Source organism: Trachypithecus francoisi, unplaced genomic scaffold (assembly GCF_009764315.1).
Source record: "Trachypithecus francoisi isolate TF-2019V2 unplaced genomic scaffold, Tfra_2.0 Lachesis_group16, whole genome shotgun sequence".
Lineage (NCBI taxonomy): Eukaryota > Metazoa > Chordata > Mammalia > Primates > Cercopithecidae > Trachypithecus > Trachypithecus francoisi.
In genome coordinates this window covers 34,619,297-34,636,303 of record NW_022681461.1, presented here as the reverse complement: position 1 = coordinate 34,636,303, position 17,007 = coordinate 34,619,297, and the positions used below count along the sequence as shown (strand labels likewise).

General features: G+C 34.7%; 1 protein-coding gene across 3 annotated transcripts in view; it reads right to left on the bottom strand.

The window, feature by feature from the left end:
- The window catches only part of JAK2 (Janus kinase 2), a 163,891-nt gene that overhangs the window by 73,921 nt on the left and 72,963 nt on the right, over positions 1-17,007 (bottom strand). For 2 of the 3 annotated variants that reach the window (XM_033237251.1, XM_033237252.1), the window contains 4 exons: positions 15,829-15,974; positions 11,710-12,031; positions 10,855-10,974; positions 1,093-1,250 (listed from right to left, as the gene is read on the bottom strand). In XM_033237251.1, the coding sequence (XP_033093142.1) occupies positions 1,093-1,250; positions 10,855-10,974; positions 11,710-12,031; positions 15,829-15,974 (746 nt within the window). The remainder of the gene's footprint in view (positions 1-1,092; positions 1,251-10,854; positions 10,975-11,709; positions 12,032-15,828; positions 15,975-17,007) is intronic. The other variant, XM_033237253.1, reaches the window with a different exon arrangement.

Genomic DNA, 17,007 nt, shown 5'->3' with positions numbered 1-17,007 from the left:
AATCTATACAAAAGCAAGAATCATTCTGTTTCCCTTATCACCATATTTCTAATATACAAACCAATGCTTGCACATAGTAGTTACTCAGTAAATATAAATAAAAGAATGTTTGAATGAATTTATGGATACATGAATAAAGGCAAGGCGTTTTAAAAATATTAAACATGTAAATTACAAAGTTCAAGTAGTACAACTTTTTCATAGCAACCATATTCATTACTAAATAAATATTAAGCATAGACTAAATCAAGTCTTTATATTACCCAAGATGTATTTTCTCAAATACTTAGGGGTAGGTTAAATGCAAAGAACATAGTATGCTCATGATCCCAGATTTTCCCTTTGCTCAAGTTATTCAAATCTGTTGTCAACATAAACCACATCCCACCTAAGAGATCATTAGGACTTAAGCTAAATAGATGTTATGCATGTTATGCATGATAGCTGGCTTTACCCAGTATTAAAGTAAGGATCTACAACCATGTGAGCCAATATGATAGTTACTAGCCACATGTAGCTATTTAAATGTAAAGAAATTAAAATTCAGTTCCTCAGTTGCACTAGCCACATCTCAAATGCTAAACAGCCACATGTAGCTAGTGGCTACTGTGTTACACAGCACAGATACAGAATATTTTCATCACTGTAGAAAGTTCTACATAGCACTAGTCTAGAAATGTAGACATCATATACATCTTGTGTTTGAACCTTTCAGTAGAAGGAGATGGACTATCCAAAAATAAAGCATTTTCAAATTTTGCACTGTGGCTTCCTTACAGTATTTTAAAATTAATAAAACATAAATTGGAGGTCTTTTTTACTAACATTCAGGAGCAAATCACACATAGGCGTGATTAACAAATGTTAAATTTGTACAAGTTATAAATATTATAGATTGGGATACAGATGGTAAATTATATACTAAATAATTCTAATTATTATGTAATCTGATTGCAAATAGCCTTTTGTTTAAAAAAACTTGTCAACTTAATGTATTTTTTTCTAAACATACATGTATCACTCTGTTAAATCTTCTTTGTAAATGTATCATTTACTTTTCTAAAAATTTACTTTTAAGTCTATATTACTCACGAAATTGGGCCATGACAGTTGCTTTGTATATTTTCAAGCACTGTTGGAGGTGCTACTTCTTTACAGAGGTAATGATGTGCATCTGCAGTTAATCTATAATACCCATCAATTAATGACACGAAAGACAAAGCTTCCCTTAATGAGCTAAGTTCAATTTCCTAAGCAGAGAAAAGAAAAAGAAACAGCACCTTTTAGAAAGTCAACTCCATGTTAAATATTGAAAATTTTTTTCATTCCACCTTTTTAGAGTAATTCACCTAAATACATTTTCTTCTAAATTGCTCACGTCTTTTATGGCTCAGTACTCAATATGAATTACAAATTCTTATGTCTGATATTTAAGATCCTCCTAAATACAGATTATCATACCTTCCCAGTTATAGTTCACTCTGTATCCATCATTTTACTTTATTTTCCAATGTCCTTCTTAGACTAATATACCAGTTATCTCAGCTAGAAATCTATTTAATACAATATAAAAGTTGACATTAGAACTCACGAGCATTTCTTTTTTTTCTTCTTTTTTTTTTTTTTATTATACTTTAAGTTCTAGGGTACATGTGCACAGCGTGCAGGTTTGTTACATATGTATACATGTGCCATGTTGGTGTGCTGCACCCATTAACTAGTCATTTACATTAGGTATATCTCCTAATGCTATCCCACCCCCACCACACACAATAGGACCCGGTGTGTGATGATCCCCTTCCTGTGTCCAAGTGATCTCATTGTTCAATTCCCACCGATAAGTGAGAATATGCGGTATTTTTGAGAGTCTTGCTCCATCGCCCAGACTGAAGTGCACTGGCACAATCTTGGCTTACTGCAACCTCCACCTCCCAGGCTCAAGCAATCCTCCCACCTCACCCTCATGAGTAGCTCGGATTACAGGCGTGTGCCACCAAACCCAGCTAATTTTTGTATTTCTAGTAAAGACAGGTTCTCGCCATGTTGGCCAGGCTGGTCTCCAACTCCTGACCTCAAGTGATCCACCCACCTCGGTTTCCCAAAGTGTTGGGATTACAGGCATGAGCCACAGACTACATACCAATTATATACTACTAAAGTTAAAGTATTCATGCTACAAACTAAAATGTTAGGAAATGTAGCTATGCTATGATTTTTTTTGGCCCCCCGCCCCCCGCCTCCCTGTCAGAGTCTTGCTCTGTCACCCAGGCTGGAGTGCAATGGCGCGATCTCGGCTCACTGCAACTTCTGCCTCCAGGGTTCAAGCAATTCTTCTGTCTCAGCCCCCCAATAAGCAGGGATTACAGGCACATGCCAAGACGCCCGGCTAATTTTTGTATTTTTAGCAGAGATGGGGTTCCAACATGTTGTCCAGGCTAGTCTCAAACTCCTGACCTCATGATCCACCCACCTTGGCCTCCCAAAGTGCTGGGATTACAGGTGTGAGTCACCATGCCCGGCCTGATTGTATCTTAATACATATGTGAACATATAATCAGCCTAAAATGCAGCATGTTACTTAAATGGTAAAATATATGTACATATATAAAAACATTTATATGTTTACCTACAAAAAGTCAGTTATATGAAGAAAAAAGCCCCATTTGTAACAAAAAGGATGCAATATCAATAATTAACAAAAACTTCAAAACACTCTTATACAACTTTTTATTTAAATATACAGAAGATTAACCAGGTTCTTGGTAGGAAAATCCAATATGATAAAAATGTAAAATTCCTCTCTAAATTAATTTTCTAATTTGTCTCAATCACATTAAAAATACCAACAGATACCAGAAGCTGTACCTAGAAAAACAGGGCAAACATGAGATTCAGAAAATCAGATCCAATATAAGAGAGATGAAAACATAGTTACCAGGATGAGAAAGGAATGACCAAAAATTACAGCTGTACAAAATAATAGCTGTACCTAGAGAGCTTCCAGTCCACACTATAAAGTAAGGTACTGTGATCGAAGAGGTACTTCTCCAGAAAAGAAGTAAAAACGCTATCATATGTGACAGGTTTGATTATGTGAAATTTTGTATTGAGAAGTCCACTACTTTACAGAGTTCTTGTAGAAAATGAAAATAAAGCTAGATACAAAGGAAAAATCATAAAGTAATAATTAACTCCCAGAAAAAGTTATATAAGAATGAAAATATGATTACAGCATATTTCTTGGCCCAGCAATGAACAATATTTACATAATCATGAGAGAATACAGAATAGAGTCCTAAATCAAAAATTATAATAAAGAGAAAAGCGTGTGACATGTTTCAATGATAAAAGGTATTTAGCAGCCAGGCGTGGTGCCTCACGCCTATAATCCCAGCACTTTGGGAGGCCGAGGCGGGTGGATCACGAGGTCAGGAGATCGAGACCATCCTGGCTAACATGGTGAAACCTCGTCTCTACTAAAAATACAAAAAATTAGCCGGGCATGGTGGCGGGCACCTGTAGTCTCAGCTACTCGGGAGGCTGAGGCAGGAGAATGGCATGAACCCGGGAGGTGGAGCTTGCAGTGAGCCAAGATCGCACCACTGCACTCCAGCCTGGGTGACAGAGCGAGACTCCATCTCAAAAAAAAAAAAAGTATTTAGCTAACACAAATAGCCAAAAAAAAAAAAAAAAAAACAGGTATTATAAAAGATATCCTAAACAAAATTAAAAGACTTGGAGATTACAAACATGTACAACAAAGGAATATACCTAACATACATTGTGGGAATAAAACCTATAAAACAATTAAAAATAAAACAAGAAAACTAGTCAAAGGATGTGAAAAGGCAATCCACAGAAGAATAAATATTAAAGCTGACCTATAAACACATGAAGTATTGCTCAATCTCAGGTTCTAATTAAGGAAATGAAATATAACAGAAGAGCATTATTTACCCATTGATTTGGCAGAAAAATTAAAAGACTGATAACATCCAATGTTGGCAAAGGGTACAAGAAAAGAGGTGTACAGATACATTGGAAACACCTTTTGAGAAGTATTTTAATAATCTTTCAAAGTTGTAAATAGTCATACCCTTTGAACTAGCAGTTCACTAACTAGTATCCCTCTTATTGGTATACAGGCACATTTTGTTTACTACACTTCCCTTTATTGCTCCTTGCAGATATGACTTTTTTTTTTTAAACAAATTGAAGGTTTCTGACAAATTTATGTGGAGCAAGTACAAGTCTATCAGTGCAATTTTTCCAACAGCATATGCTTACTTCCTATCTATGTGTCACGTTTTGGTAATTTTCACAAAATTTAAACGTTGCTATTATTATAACTGTTAACGGTTATTTGTGATCAATGACCTTTGATGTAGCTATTGTACAGTTGTCCCTCAGAATACAAGGGAGATTAGTTACAGGACCCCTGCATATACCAAAATCTGAACATATTCAAGTCCTGAAATCAGCCCTGCAGAACTCATATATGCAAAATGTCAGCCCTACATATACGCAAGTTTCGCATCCTGTGAATACTATATTTTCCATCAATGTTTGGCTGAAACAATTGCATATAAGTGGACCCACACAGTTCAAACCTGTGATGTCCAAGGGTCAACTGTAATTGTTTTGGGGCACCACACACTGGGCCTATATAAGATGGTGAACTTAAGTGATAAATTTCTATATGTTCTGATTGCTCCATCGAATAGCTATTTCCCTTTCTTTTTCCCTCTCCTCAGGCCTCCCTATTCCCTCAGACAGAACAATAATGAAATTAGGCCAATTAATAATCCTACAGTGAGCTCTAAGTATTCAAGTGAAAGGAAGATCCACCCATTTCTCACTTTAAACCAAAAGCTAGAAATGATTAAGCTTAATGAGGAAAGCATGCTGAAAGCCAAGACAGGCTGAAAGCTAGGCCTCTTGCACTAAAAAGGCAAGTTATGAATCCAAAGGAAAAGTCTTTGAAGGAAACTGAAAGTGCTACTACTGTGAGCACATAAATTATAAGAAAGTGAACAGCCTTATTGATGATACAGAGAAAAGTTCTAGATAGAAGATCAAACCAGCCATAACATTCCCTTAAGCCAAAGCCTAATCTATAGCAAAACCCTAATTCTCTTCAATTCTGTGAAGGTTGAGAGAGGTGAGGAAGCTGCAGAAGAAACGAAGCCATGTCCACAGCATTAGTGTGCAAAGTGAAGCAGAAAATGCTGACGTGGAAGCTATAGAAAGTTATCCAGAAGATCTAGCAAGGACCATTGATGAAGATGATGACACTAACAGATTTTCAAATGTAAACAAAACAGCCTTCTGTTGGAAGAATATGCCATCTAGGACTTCCACAGCTAGAGAGGAGAAGTCAGTGCTTACCTTCAAAGCTTCAAAGGACAGGCTGACCCTCTTGCTAAGGGCTAATGCCATTGGTGACTTGAAATTCAAACCAGTGCTTATTTACCATCCCAAAAATCCCAGGGCTCTGCGAATTATGCTAAGTCTACTCTGCCTATGCTCTATAAATGGAACAACAAGGCTTGGATGACAGCACATCTGTTGTTTATAGCATGGTTTACTGAATATTTTAAGCCCATTGTTAAGATCTGCTCAGAAAAAAAGATTGCTTTCAAAGTATTACTGCTCATTGACAATGCACCTGGTCACCCAACAGATCTGATGGAGATGTACAAGGATATTCATGTTATTTTCATGCCTGGTGACACAACATCCATTCTGCAGCCCATGGATCAAGGAGTAATTTCAACTTTCAAGTCTTATTATCTAAGAAATACATTTTGTAAGGCTAAGCTGCCATATATAGTGATTCCTCTGATGGAGCTGGGTAAATGGAAAAACTTATAGAAAGGATTCACCATTCTTGATGCCAGGAAGAATACTAGTGATTCATGGAAGAAGGTCAAAGTGTTAACATTATCAGGAATTTGGAAGAAGTTGATTCCAACCCTCATGGATGACTTTGAGGGGTTCAAGACTTCAATGGAGGAAGTCACTAGGATGTGGTAGAAATAGCAAGAGAACTAGAATTAGAAGTAGAGCTGAAGATGTGACTGAATTGCTACAATCTTATGATAAAATTTGGACAGATAAGTTGCTTCTTATGCATGAGCATTAAAAAAATGGTTTCTTGAGATGGAATCTAATCCTGGTGAAGATGCTGTGAATGTTGTTGAAAAGACAGCAAAGGATTTAGAATAAAGTTGAGCAGACAAAGCAGTGGCAGGGTTTGAGAGGACTGACTCATTTTGAAAGAAATTCTACGGTGGGTGAAATGTTACCAAACAATGTCACATGCAACAGAGACATCTTTAACGAAATGGAGAGTCTATTGATGCAGTAAATGTTGTCATTATCTTAAGAAATTGCTTCAGCCAACCCAACCTTAAGCAACCACCACCCTGATCGGTCAGCGCCATCAACATCAAAGTAATACCCTCACAAGCAGAAAGATTATAACTCTCTGGAGGCTCAGATTATCGTTAGGATTTTTTAGCAATCAAGTGTTTTAAATTAATTTTTAAACATAATGCTATTGCATACTTAGTAGACTTGATTATAGTGTAAACATAACTTTTATATGACTGAGAAACCAAAAAATTTATGCAACTCACTTCATTGCAATATTTGCTTTATTGCAATGGTCTGGAACTGAACTAGCAATATCTGACATATGCCTATATACATTTTGCAAACATCTTACAAAAGACTTAGAATCGATAGAGACTCTACAAATTGATCAGAAAGGGACAAGCCAATGAAAAATGTGCAAAAGACTGTCACAGGCACTTTGTAAGAAGGATATTCAGATGAACAATAAGTAAGTGAAAAAGTACTCAACATCATTACTCACCAGGGCAATGAAAATAAAAACTACAATGAGCTACCAGTACACATCTACCAAACACACTAAGATTTTTTAGACTGACAAAATTAAGAGTTAATGGGGATATGAGACAACTGTAATTATCACGCATTACTGAAGGAAGAGTGAACTGACAGAAGTACAAAAAATTGTTTGGCAGTATACTAAAGCTATCACTATGACTCAATAATCCCATCTCTAGGTATATATACACAAAAAAATGAGTGCACGAGTCCACCAAAAAATATGTATAAGAATGTTCATAGTAAATTTATCCCTAAAAGCCCCAAACTGAAAGCAACCCAAATGTCCATCAACAGAATAAATTTAAAATTTATACCACCCAGCAATAAAAAGGAGTGAACTGACACATGTAACAACATAAATGAATCTTCAAACATTATACTAAGTAAAAGAATCTAGATTTTAAAAGAAAACATACAGTATCATTCCATTTATACACCCTTTATTAATAGATAAAACTAAGTGATGGTAGATGATAGGTACCTTAAGTTAGGGGTGGAGGTGAATAAGTGGGAAGATGCATGTGGAAACCTTCCGGAAGTAAGAGAAGTATTCTGTTTTTTGAGGTGGGTGTGGCTACAAAGATGTACAAATATGTAAAAATTCATTGAGCTGTACACGTAAGATTAGTGTGCTTTACTGTGTTCATGTTATAGCTCAACAAAAAGTAAAAAGAAAAATAGGCAACAAAAGTTGAACTAGCTAAAACTACAAAACTACTGTGCATCAAAGGACACAAGCAACACAGTGAAAAGCAATCTATGGAATGGGAGAAAATATTTGCAAATCATATATTTGAAAAGGGATTAATATCCAGAATACACAAATAATTTCTATAATTCAGCCAAAAAACCTGATTAAAAAATGAGCAAAGGACTTGAATATATATTTCTTCAAAGAAGATATACAAATGGCAATACATATATGAAAAGATGCTCAGTAACACTATCATTAGAGAAATGTGAATCAAAATCACAATGAGATACTACTTCACACCCATCGGACGGCTACTATCACAAAACAGAAGATAACAAGTTTTGATGAGCATGTGGAGAATGTACTCCTGGTACGAATGTAAAATGGTGCAGCTGCTGTGGAAAACAGCATGATGGTTCCCTAAAAATTACAAGTAGATTACCATATGATCCAGCAATTCTACTTCTAGGTATGACATGGTTTGGTTCTGCATCCCCACCCAACTCTCATCTCGAATTGCCCATGCATCAAGGGAGGGACATGGTGGGAGGTGATTGAATCATGGGGATGGTTTCCCCCATGCTGTTCTCATGATAGTGAAGGAGTTCTCATGAGATCTGCTGATTTAAAAGTGGCACTTTCCCTGCGCACTCTCTCTCTTCTGCTGCCACATAAGACATGCCTTCTTTCCCCTTCACCTTCTGCTATGATTTTAAGTTTCCTGGGCCAGCTATGCAGAACTGAGTCAATTAAACCCTCTTTTTAAATAAATTATCCAGTCTCAGGTAGTATCTTTATAGCAGTATGAGAACGGACTAGTAGGAGGTATATATCCAAAGGAATTGAAAGAAAAGTCTTGAAGAGATATTTGTATACCCATGTTCACAGCGGCATTACTCACAATTGTCAAAAAGTAAAAAAGCGACCTGAATATTCACTGATGGATGAATGAATAAACAAATGTGGTATATACATGACACAGAATACATGTATATATTAAAAATGAAGGAAATTCTGATACATGCTGTAATACAAATGAACCTTGAGTATATTATACTAAGTGAAATAAGCCTGTCACAAAAAAACAGTATTGTTTGATCCTGCTTTTGTGAGGTATCTAGAGTCGTCAAATACATAAAATAAGAAAGTAGAGGGCCAGGGCACAGTGGCTCACGCCAGTAATTCCAGCACTTTGGGAGGCTGAGGTGGGCAGATCACGAGGTCAGGAGTTCAAGACCAGCCTGGCCAACATGGTGAAACCCCGTCTCTACTAAAGTTAAAAAAAATTAGCCAGGCATGGTGGCATGCACCTGTAATCCCAGCTACCCGGGAGGCTGAGGCAGGAGAATTGTCTGAACCCAGGAGGCACAGGTTGCAGTGAGCCAAGATCGCGCCATTGCGTTTCAGCCTGGATGACAGGGTGAGACTCCACCTCAAAAAATAAAAAAAGAAAGTAGAATGGTGGTTGTGAGGACTGGGAAGAGGGGGAAATGGTGAGTTTTTATTTAATGAGTATAGACTTTCAATTTTGCAAGATAAAACAGTTCTGGAAACTGGATGCACAACAATGTGAATATACTTAACACTACTAAACTGTACACTTAAAAATAGTTAAGATGCTAAATTTTATATTATGTATATTTTACCAAAATTATAAAAAGAAATAAATGCTAGAATGAAGAGGAAAACGATAGTAAAAACAAAATGTTACTAACACATAATACACTGGGAAAATGCAATAATAAGCAAAAATTATTTTCCTATATCCATATATAATTTGGTAGGAAAATACACAGAGAAAAAGTATTAATCTTAATAAACAACAGAAAAAGCATAATATATCACGAATGAAATAAAAAGAAACATGATGTGTCAATATGAATAAAATGATCAAGAATTACTGAAAAACATAAAACAATACTTGGGTATAAGAAGAAATACAATATATCCCTAAAAAAGAAAATTTAATATGAGACAGAAATGTCAGCTCTTCCCAATTTGTTACACAATTCCAAAAAAATGTCAGTGTAATATTTTTAAGGAGCTTTACAGATACTCAGCAAAGAAATTAGTGTCACACTTAAGAGCTTAGGTTTTCAAATCATGCATTTGAGTTTAAATAGCCCTACCACTTAACCAACACCGTGCCCTTGGAAAGTTACTTAACTTCTCTGTATTGCAGACTTAAAATTAAGCCAAGTCCAAATACAGTCCCACAGAGAAGTTCTTTAGGTTACTACAGTTTGTTCACATTAAGATCAATAAGCTCTCCCAGAAACATTTATTATAGATCCACATTGAGGTTGATAATTAATCATCCTTTCATGCATCCATAAAATATCTATCAAGCTTTTTCTAAACTAGGCCCTGAGTACACTGTGCAAGGTGTAGGGGGTACAAACACACATAAAAATATGATCCTTACCTTCAAAAGGCTCACAGTCTACTATGCAGTGGTGTACTATCATATTTTTATCTAAGAACAGAAAACTATGCTGAATTAAGTGAGTTGCAAATTAGTTATAATTTTGGTAATATAACCCTGGAACAGCCAGACAGGTAAGCCATATAAATACTTAAGATAAATGGACAAATAACATTAATAGGACTAGTTTAAGCCAGAAAGGGTCAAGAAGCATCTGAGTTAAAAAGAAGACAGAGCAGATAAATGAGAAACTTAAGAGCAAAGTATAAAATAATTCATTTCTTCCATTTATATTAAAATAAATTCGATTTCTGAAGCTATTTAAAAAAAGAGAAAGGGTTAATCTTTTAGAATCAACTATGTCTTATAGCTTGGGTGGGGCTAACCTGGGATTGATTTACATTTTGTTATATAAGTTCCAGACATCATTGTTTTATTTTTCTCCTTTAATTAGGCAGTATAACTGGCACATATACATCCCTGTTGATAAAATATTTTAGTGGTGAGCGTTACATCAGAGAACTAGTATAATCTAGAGTAGAGATGGGGAGAAAGTAACTGGTGCTTTGCTAATCTTAAAAATGAGTAAAAAAAGTACAGTACTGTACAAGAAACTCTGTAGGAAGATGGTGTTGATAGTAATACAAAAAGCTAGATGTTATCAAAAAGTTTACTGAACTGATGTTTATGTTTACAGTTATATTTTAAACTACAATCAAAATTCCTACCAGAAAATAATTTTGGTACTAAGATTCTAAAATACATATTTCTGAGAATTATAAAATGAAACCATTATTCAATCATAAAGCAAACTTACCAGATTTTTACCATCTTGCTTATGGATAGTTACAACTCGGCTTTCATCTGAACCCTCTTGGTTTGCTTGCTTAATACTGACATCAATAATATTAGGAAAATCGCAATATAACTGTAAATCCTATAATTTAAAAGCATGTAAAATTAAAAACATAGAATTTATGGAGCCATTTTAAAACAAGACTTATGAAGAAGACAACATTCATTCCAAATTCTTTAAAATAAAAAAGGTATTGATAACAACAGATAAGTTATTAAATATGATTTCCTCTATCAATCTAACCCTAAGACTATGCTGTATCTTGTTTGACTTAAAAATGAGAGCATTAAATGATGCCAGGAATCTAAAATGTGCTATGGCACTCTTCAATTCAATTAACATTAGTAGAAACCACTGCCAGAAAACTGGAAATAAGACTACCAAAGATGAAAAATTAAAAAACCATCCCTCTAAATCTCTAGTAACAATCTATGAACAACACGGATACCAATAAATTTAAAACTTGCAATGCAAACCTAAAAAAATAAATTATTTAGCAGGTATATATTATCATAAAATCAATTAATAGTGAAAGAAAGGCAAAACTCCTTTAAAATCACTATTAGAATTTGATACCTTTCTGAAACTATAATATAGTCATTGCTAATTATTTTGTCATAAAAAATTAAATGAAAAACCATTTAAGAATAGCAGGCAAAGAATTATATGACCTTGATAGCTTCACACTATTAAAAACTTCCACTTCTATCAAATGGGAGAAGTGCAAGACCATGCTGCAAATGATTAAAATTACTTTGTTTTTATTTCCATTCTACTTAAAATAACAAAGAACAAGAACATATCATTAAGGATTACCTGTTCTGTCAGTGTCTCACTTTCTTTATGTTTCCCTCTTGACCACTGAATTCCACCGTTTCCAGTTATTATAATGGTTGCAAAAATCTCCTCACCTGAAGGACCACTTCCAGGTTCTTTTACTTCAAATTTCTCTGTGTAGAAGGCAGACTGCAGGGTTTCCAGATTTATAAGATACTTAAGTTTCAAGTTTCTGGCAGTGGCTTTGCATTGGCTGAACTGCTGAATAAATCTGCGAAATCTGTACCTTATTCGCTTCCTTGTCAAAATATGATAGTCTTGGATCTTTGCTCGAATACATTTTGGTAAGAATGTCTTGTAGCTGCAGATAAAAAAGCACATACAGAAAAACAAAACAAAAATTGGAAGATAAATCTAAAAACTGAAAAAGAAGTTACCACCTTTTTCCGTGATTAAGTAGGCATTACAACAGAGTGGCCAAGTGGAGGAAGTTGACATAACCCCCATCCATACAGTATAAAACTTTAAGATTTTGTTTGATGATATAAATATATCCACACACTGAAGTTATCATCAATGTTTACAAAAGATGATGTTAATCTTCTTCCCTTAATGAAATGAATCCTCAGTCTCGTTAATAAGAGTCTCTAAAAATTCCTGTTCTTTATTTCATTTACCAGAGTTAATGGTTTATAAGATAATATTTTGGCACATATTGAACTGTGCTACAAATTTCCTATGATGCTGTGCTCCAAAATTTACCTGAATTTTGGAAATTGTTACATTCTGTTGGAAGCTATTTTCATTATGCAAACATACTTCTGTATATTATTTTATTAGGCCAGCTTCAACTCCTAATAATTCCTTTGTGATTAAAACAATTCCATTTAGAAATGTTCTGACTTTTCTGTACATTCATCTCTATGTGCAATATTCTAAAGAGGGTAATTTATTTCTCTGCTTCTAAGGAACATTTTATTTCTAAAGTACCAATAAATAATTTTCCATGCCTTAATATATGCTAATCTTTCTTCCAATCATCCATCTCCTATCTAGTTACTCATTCTTCGAGGCTCAGCTCAGGCATCATCGAATCCAGGAAAACTTTCTGGACCTCATTCTATGACATATTAGATGTGGAATCCACAGATACAAAGGACGTGCTAAATTAATGTCCTTCCCATCTAAAATGTAAAACCTCTTAATCCCACATTTCCCTCTAGCCACAGCCTATCTGGCCCCTTTTTGAAAGAATGTACATAGCCATTTCCATTTTCTTGCCTTCCATTTATCCCTCAACTCATTCCAATTTGGCTCTGTTCCATTATTTCAAGAGAACCTGCTCTTGCTAAAACCAAGAAAGATATCCATGTTGCTAAAACCACATTTCCACATGGCACAAGACACAAAAGAAAAATCGGGCAAATTAGACTACTTCAAAATTAAAACTTTTGTGCTACAAATGATACCTTCAGGAAAGTAAAACAACAATACACAGAATGGGAGGAAATAGTGGCAAATCATAAATATGATTATATGTGGAGACTGGTATGCAGAATATAAAAAGAATTTTTTTAACTCAACAATTAAAAGACAACTAACCCAATTTAAAAATGAGCAATGAATTCAAATAGACACTTAGCTAAAGAAGGCATACAAATGGCCAAAAAGTACATGAAAAGATGCCAAACACCAGTAGTCATTAGAGAAATGAACATCAAAACTAGAATGAGACAGCTCTTCTACCCACTAGGATGGATAAAATAAAGACAGACAGAAACAAGTGCTGAAAAAGTTGGAACTCTTCATGTGCTGCTAGTGTGAACGTAATGTGGCACAGCTGCTTTTGAAAAGTTAAGCAGTTCCTCAAAAAGTTAGAGTTACCATATGTTCCAGGAATTCCATTCCTAGATGTATGCACAAGAAAAAATGAAAAAATACATCCAAAATTACTCATATACAACTGTTCATAGCCGCATTAGTCACAATAGCCAAAACGTGGAAGCAGCCCACATTTCATAAAGTGAAGAACAAATAAGCAAAATGTGGTATATCTATATAATGAAATATGATTCAGCAATAAAAAGAAATGAAGTACTGATACATTCTACAACATGAATGAACCTTGGAAACATCACACTAAGTGAAAGAAGTCAGACAAAAAATGCGACACCACATTTTGCATGATGCTATTTATATGAAATGTTTGAGACAGGAAAATCCACACAAACAAAAAGTGATTTCCAGAGGCTAGGGGAAAGTGGGATGATGACTGAATGCTAATGGGCATGGGGTTTCTTTCAGAAAGGATGAAAATGTTCTAAAATTAGATTGTGGTAATCTTTATACAACCCTGTGAATATAATACAAAATATTAAATTGTACACTTTAAATGGGTGAGATTTATGATTTGTAAATTATCTCAATAAACTCTTAAATATCACAGAATCTTACATAATGTTTAATATCTACACTATTTTTAAAGTAAAGCAGTAAAAAAGAATGATGCAGCATTTTGCACATGTGTTTATAGTCTGGCAAAGAGAATGAGTTAAAAGAATCAGATAAATACAGTTACTAAATAGTCATCAGGTTTAGTACACTAGACTAAATAATGTAGGGAGAAGAGTAATAGATGACATGATTCTCAACCTGGAAGAAACTACAATCTACATAGAAAGATTGTGCCAAGACTTTGGATGACATCATGATTTCCAAAGCAGAAATATTCCAGGATAGCATAAGTCTAGAGATGGCTTCATATTTGTAACATTCATCTTCAATGGATCAAAGCTTCTGTTCTTCAGCTGTGTTCCCCTCAATTCCTTTGGTTTCTATGTAACGACATCTAAGATACTCTTCCTGCAACTATGTTCTACTATAACCTGGCATACAGCAAGTATTCAATAAATAGCTACCAAATGAGTGAATGAATGTGTTTTTTTTTTCCTTTGGGCTTTGGAATCTTTTAGATTCCTGAGTTCCAAAAATTATACCCTACGGCTTACACCGTTAAGGCCTAACAGACATCTGAAAGTAAAATATTTAAAACCAAATTAATATTTGGTTTTAAACCAATAAAACCAATAAAATATTTAAAACCAAGGAGAGAAATACAGAAATTGATACTCTGCAAATTGGGTATGTAACTGTTTTGATGACAGGGCAAAGAAATTACTAAAGCCAGTTATTGGGAGAACAATTTCAAAAAAGTAAGCTTTAAGCACATTCATGACATACTCAAATTTTTAATCTGGTAAAGTATGTAATATATAAAACACATATTTAGCCTTCAAACTTAAAGTCAAACCATTCTTATATATACCTTTTTAAAAAGTAGTTTTATAGCCTGTAGAGTTTCAGAAAACTGTTATTAGCCATGATTGTCAAGTTCAATATGCAGAAGAATAATTTGAAGAATGCAGAGTTTGGATCACTTGGGTAAGAATACCCTAGAGCACCTGTAAAAATTCTTATTTGTGGGCTTCAACTCGGATTTACTGAATCCAAATCTCTTGGATTAGGACCCAGAAATCTTTGATTTTAACAGACAACCCCATGTGATTCTAATGCAAATAAAATAATACACCACCATTTGGGAAATACTTATTCAGGTCATTTATATAGCCAGCTAGAGGATCTACTATCAAAAAGTATGCCTCCAGGTGTTTCTTCCATTCCTCTGAACTTACCTAGCCTTCTCAGAATAAATGAAATCAAATAATAGATATTTAATACCTATGATATTTCCTGTAATACAACTCTTTCAATAATTTCACCTTACAAAGTGTGTGTTACTCCCAAGATATAAAACTTACCCATATGATTTTTTATTACAGGTTGACTATCCCTCTTGCAAATATCTGAAATCTGAAATGTTCCAAAACCCAGAACTTTTTGAATGTCAACATGATGTTCAAAGGAAATGCTCATTACAGCATTTTAGATTAGGGTTGCTCAACTGTTAAGTTCAATGCCAATATTCCAAAATCTGGAAATATCCAAAATCTGAAACATTTCTGATTCCAAGCATTTTAGATAAGGGGTACTTAACCAGTATTACAAAATCAAAAGGCATGGGTAAACACAGAAAATATATAGGAATTATATAAAATCTCTACTCACACCTATGTGTAAGGATTTGCAAAAGAAAATTACCTGATAGAGTTATAGATGGCCAGTGGGGTTTGATCATTTTCTTTGGCTATTCTCATCATATCTAACACTGCCATCCCAAGACATTCTTCCTGTGTTTCATGAGTCACAGGTACTTTTATCCATCCATGCACAAAATCATGCCGCCACTGAAACCAGAAATTTAGAAGGAAATATCTCATCATAAGTTTCATTAACATGTTTTAATCTATGATTGTATTTTAATCATAATTTTCAGAACATGTGCATTTACAAGCTACAAATTGGCCAGGCTCAGCGGCTCATGCCCGTAATCCCAGAACTTTGGGAGGCCAAGGCATGAAGATCACTTGAGTCCAGGAGATTGAGACCAGCCTGGGCAACAAAACAAGATCTCGTCGCTACAAAAAATTTAAAAATTAGTCAGGCATGGTGGCACACACCTGCAGTCCCAGCTACTCGGGGGGCTGAGGTAGGAGGATCTCTTGAGCTATGATCACACCACTGCACCCCATCTGGGTGACAGACCAAGACCCAGTCTCTAAAATAATAATAAATAAATAAATAAATAAATTCCTCCTTTAATTTTCATTCATTTTGCAATACAATTTTAATAAAAGTTCATTTGCAAATGGAAACTGATTTACACTGGGTTCCCAATTACAAAGTACATACAACATCGGCCTATTTCATTGCATATATCTTCAATTTATATCTTCTACATAAAAATCACCTAAATTAAATAGATATTACTGAATTAAATATATACCGAACTCCAATTATGTTGGAAGCATCATACTACAAATGGTGTTGGATACAAAGAAATAGCCATGTGCCCCATAACAATGTTTTGGTCAATGGCAGATCACATATATAATGATGGTTCCATAAGACTGTAATACTGCATTTGTACTGTACCTTTTTTATGTTTATATATGTTTAACTACACAAATACTTACCATTGTGCTACAATTCCCTACAATATTCAGTACAGCAACATGCTATATAGGTTTATAGCCTAGAGCAATAATAGGCTATACCATATAGACTAGGCATATACTAGGCTATACCATATAGGTTTGTATAAGTACAATACATGATAATCACAGAATAGTAAAACTGCCTAACAATGTATTTCTCAGAATATATCCCCATAAGTAAGTGACACATGACTGTATAAGATGTGGTCTCAGTCATCAAGGG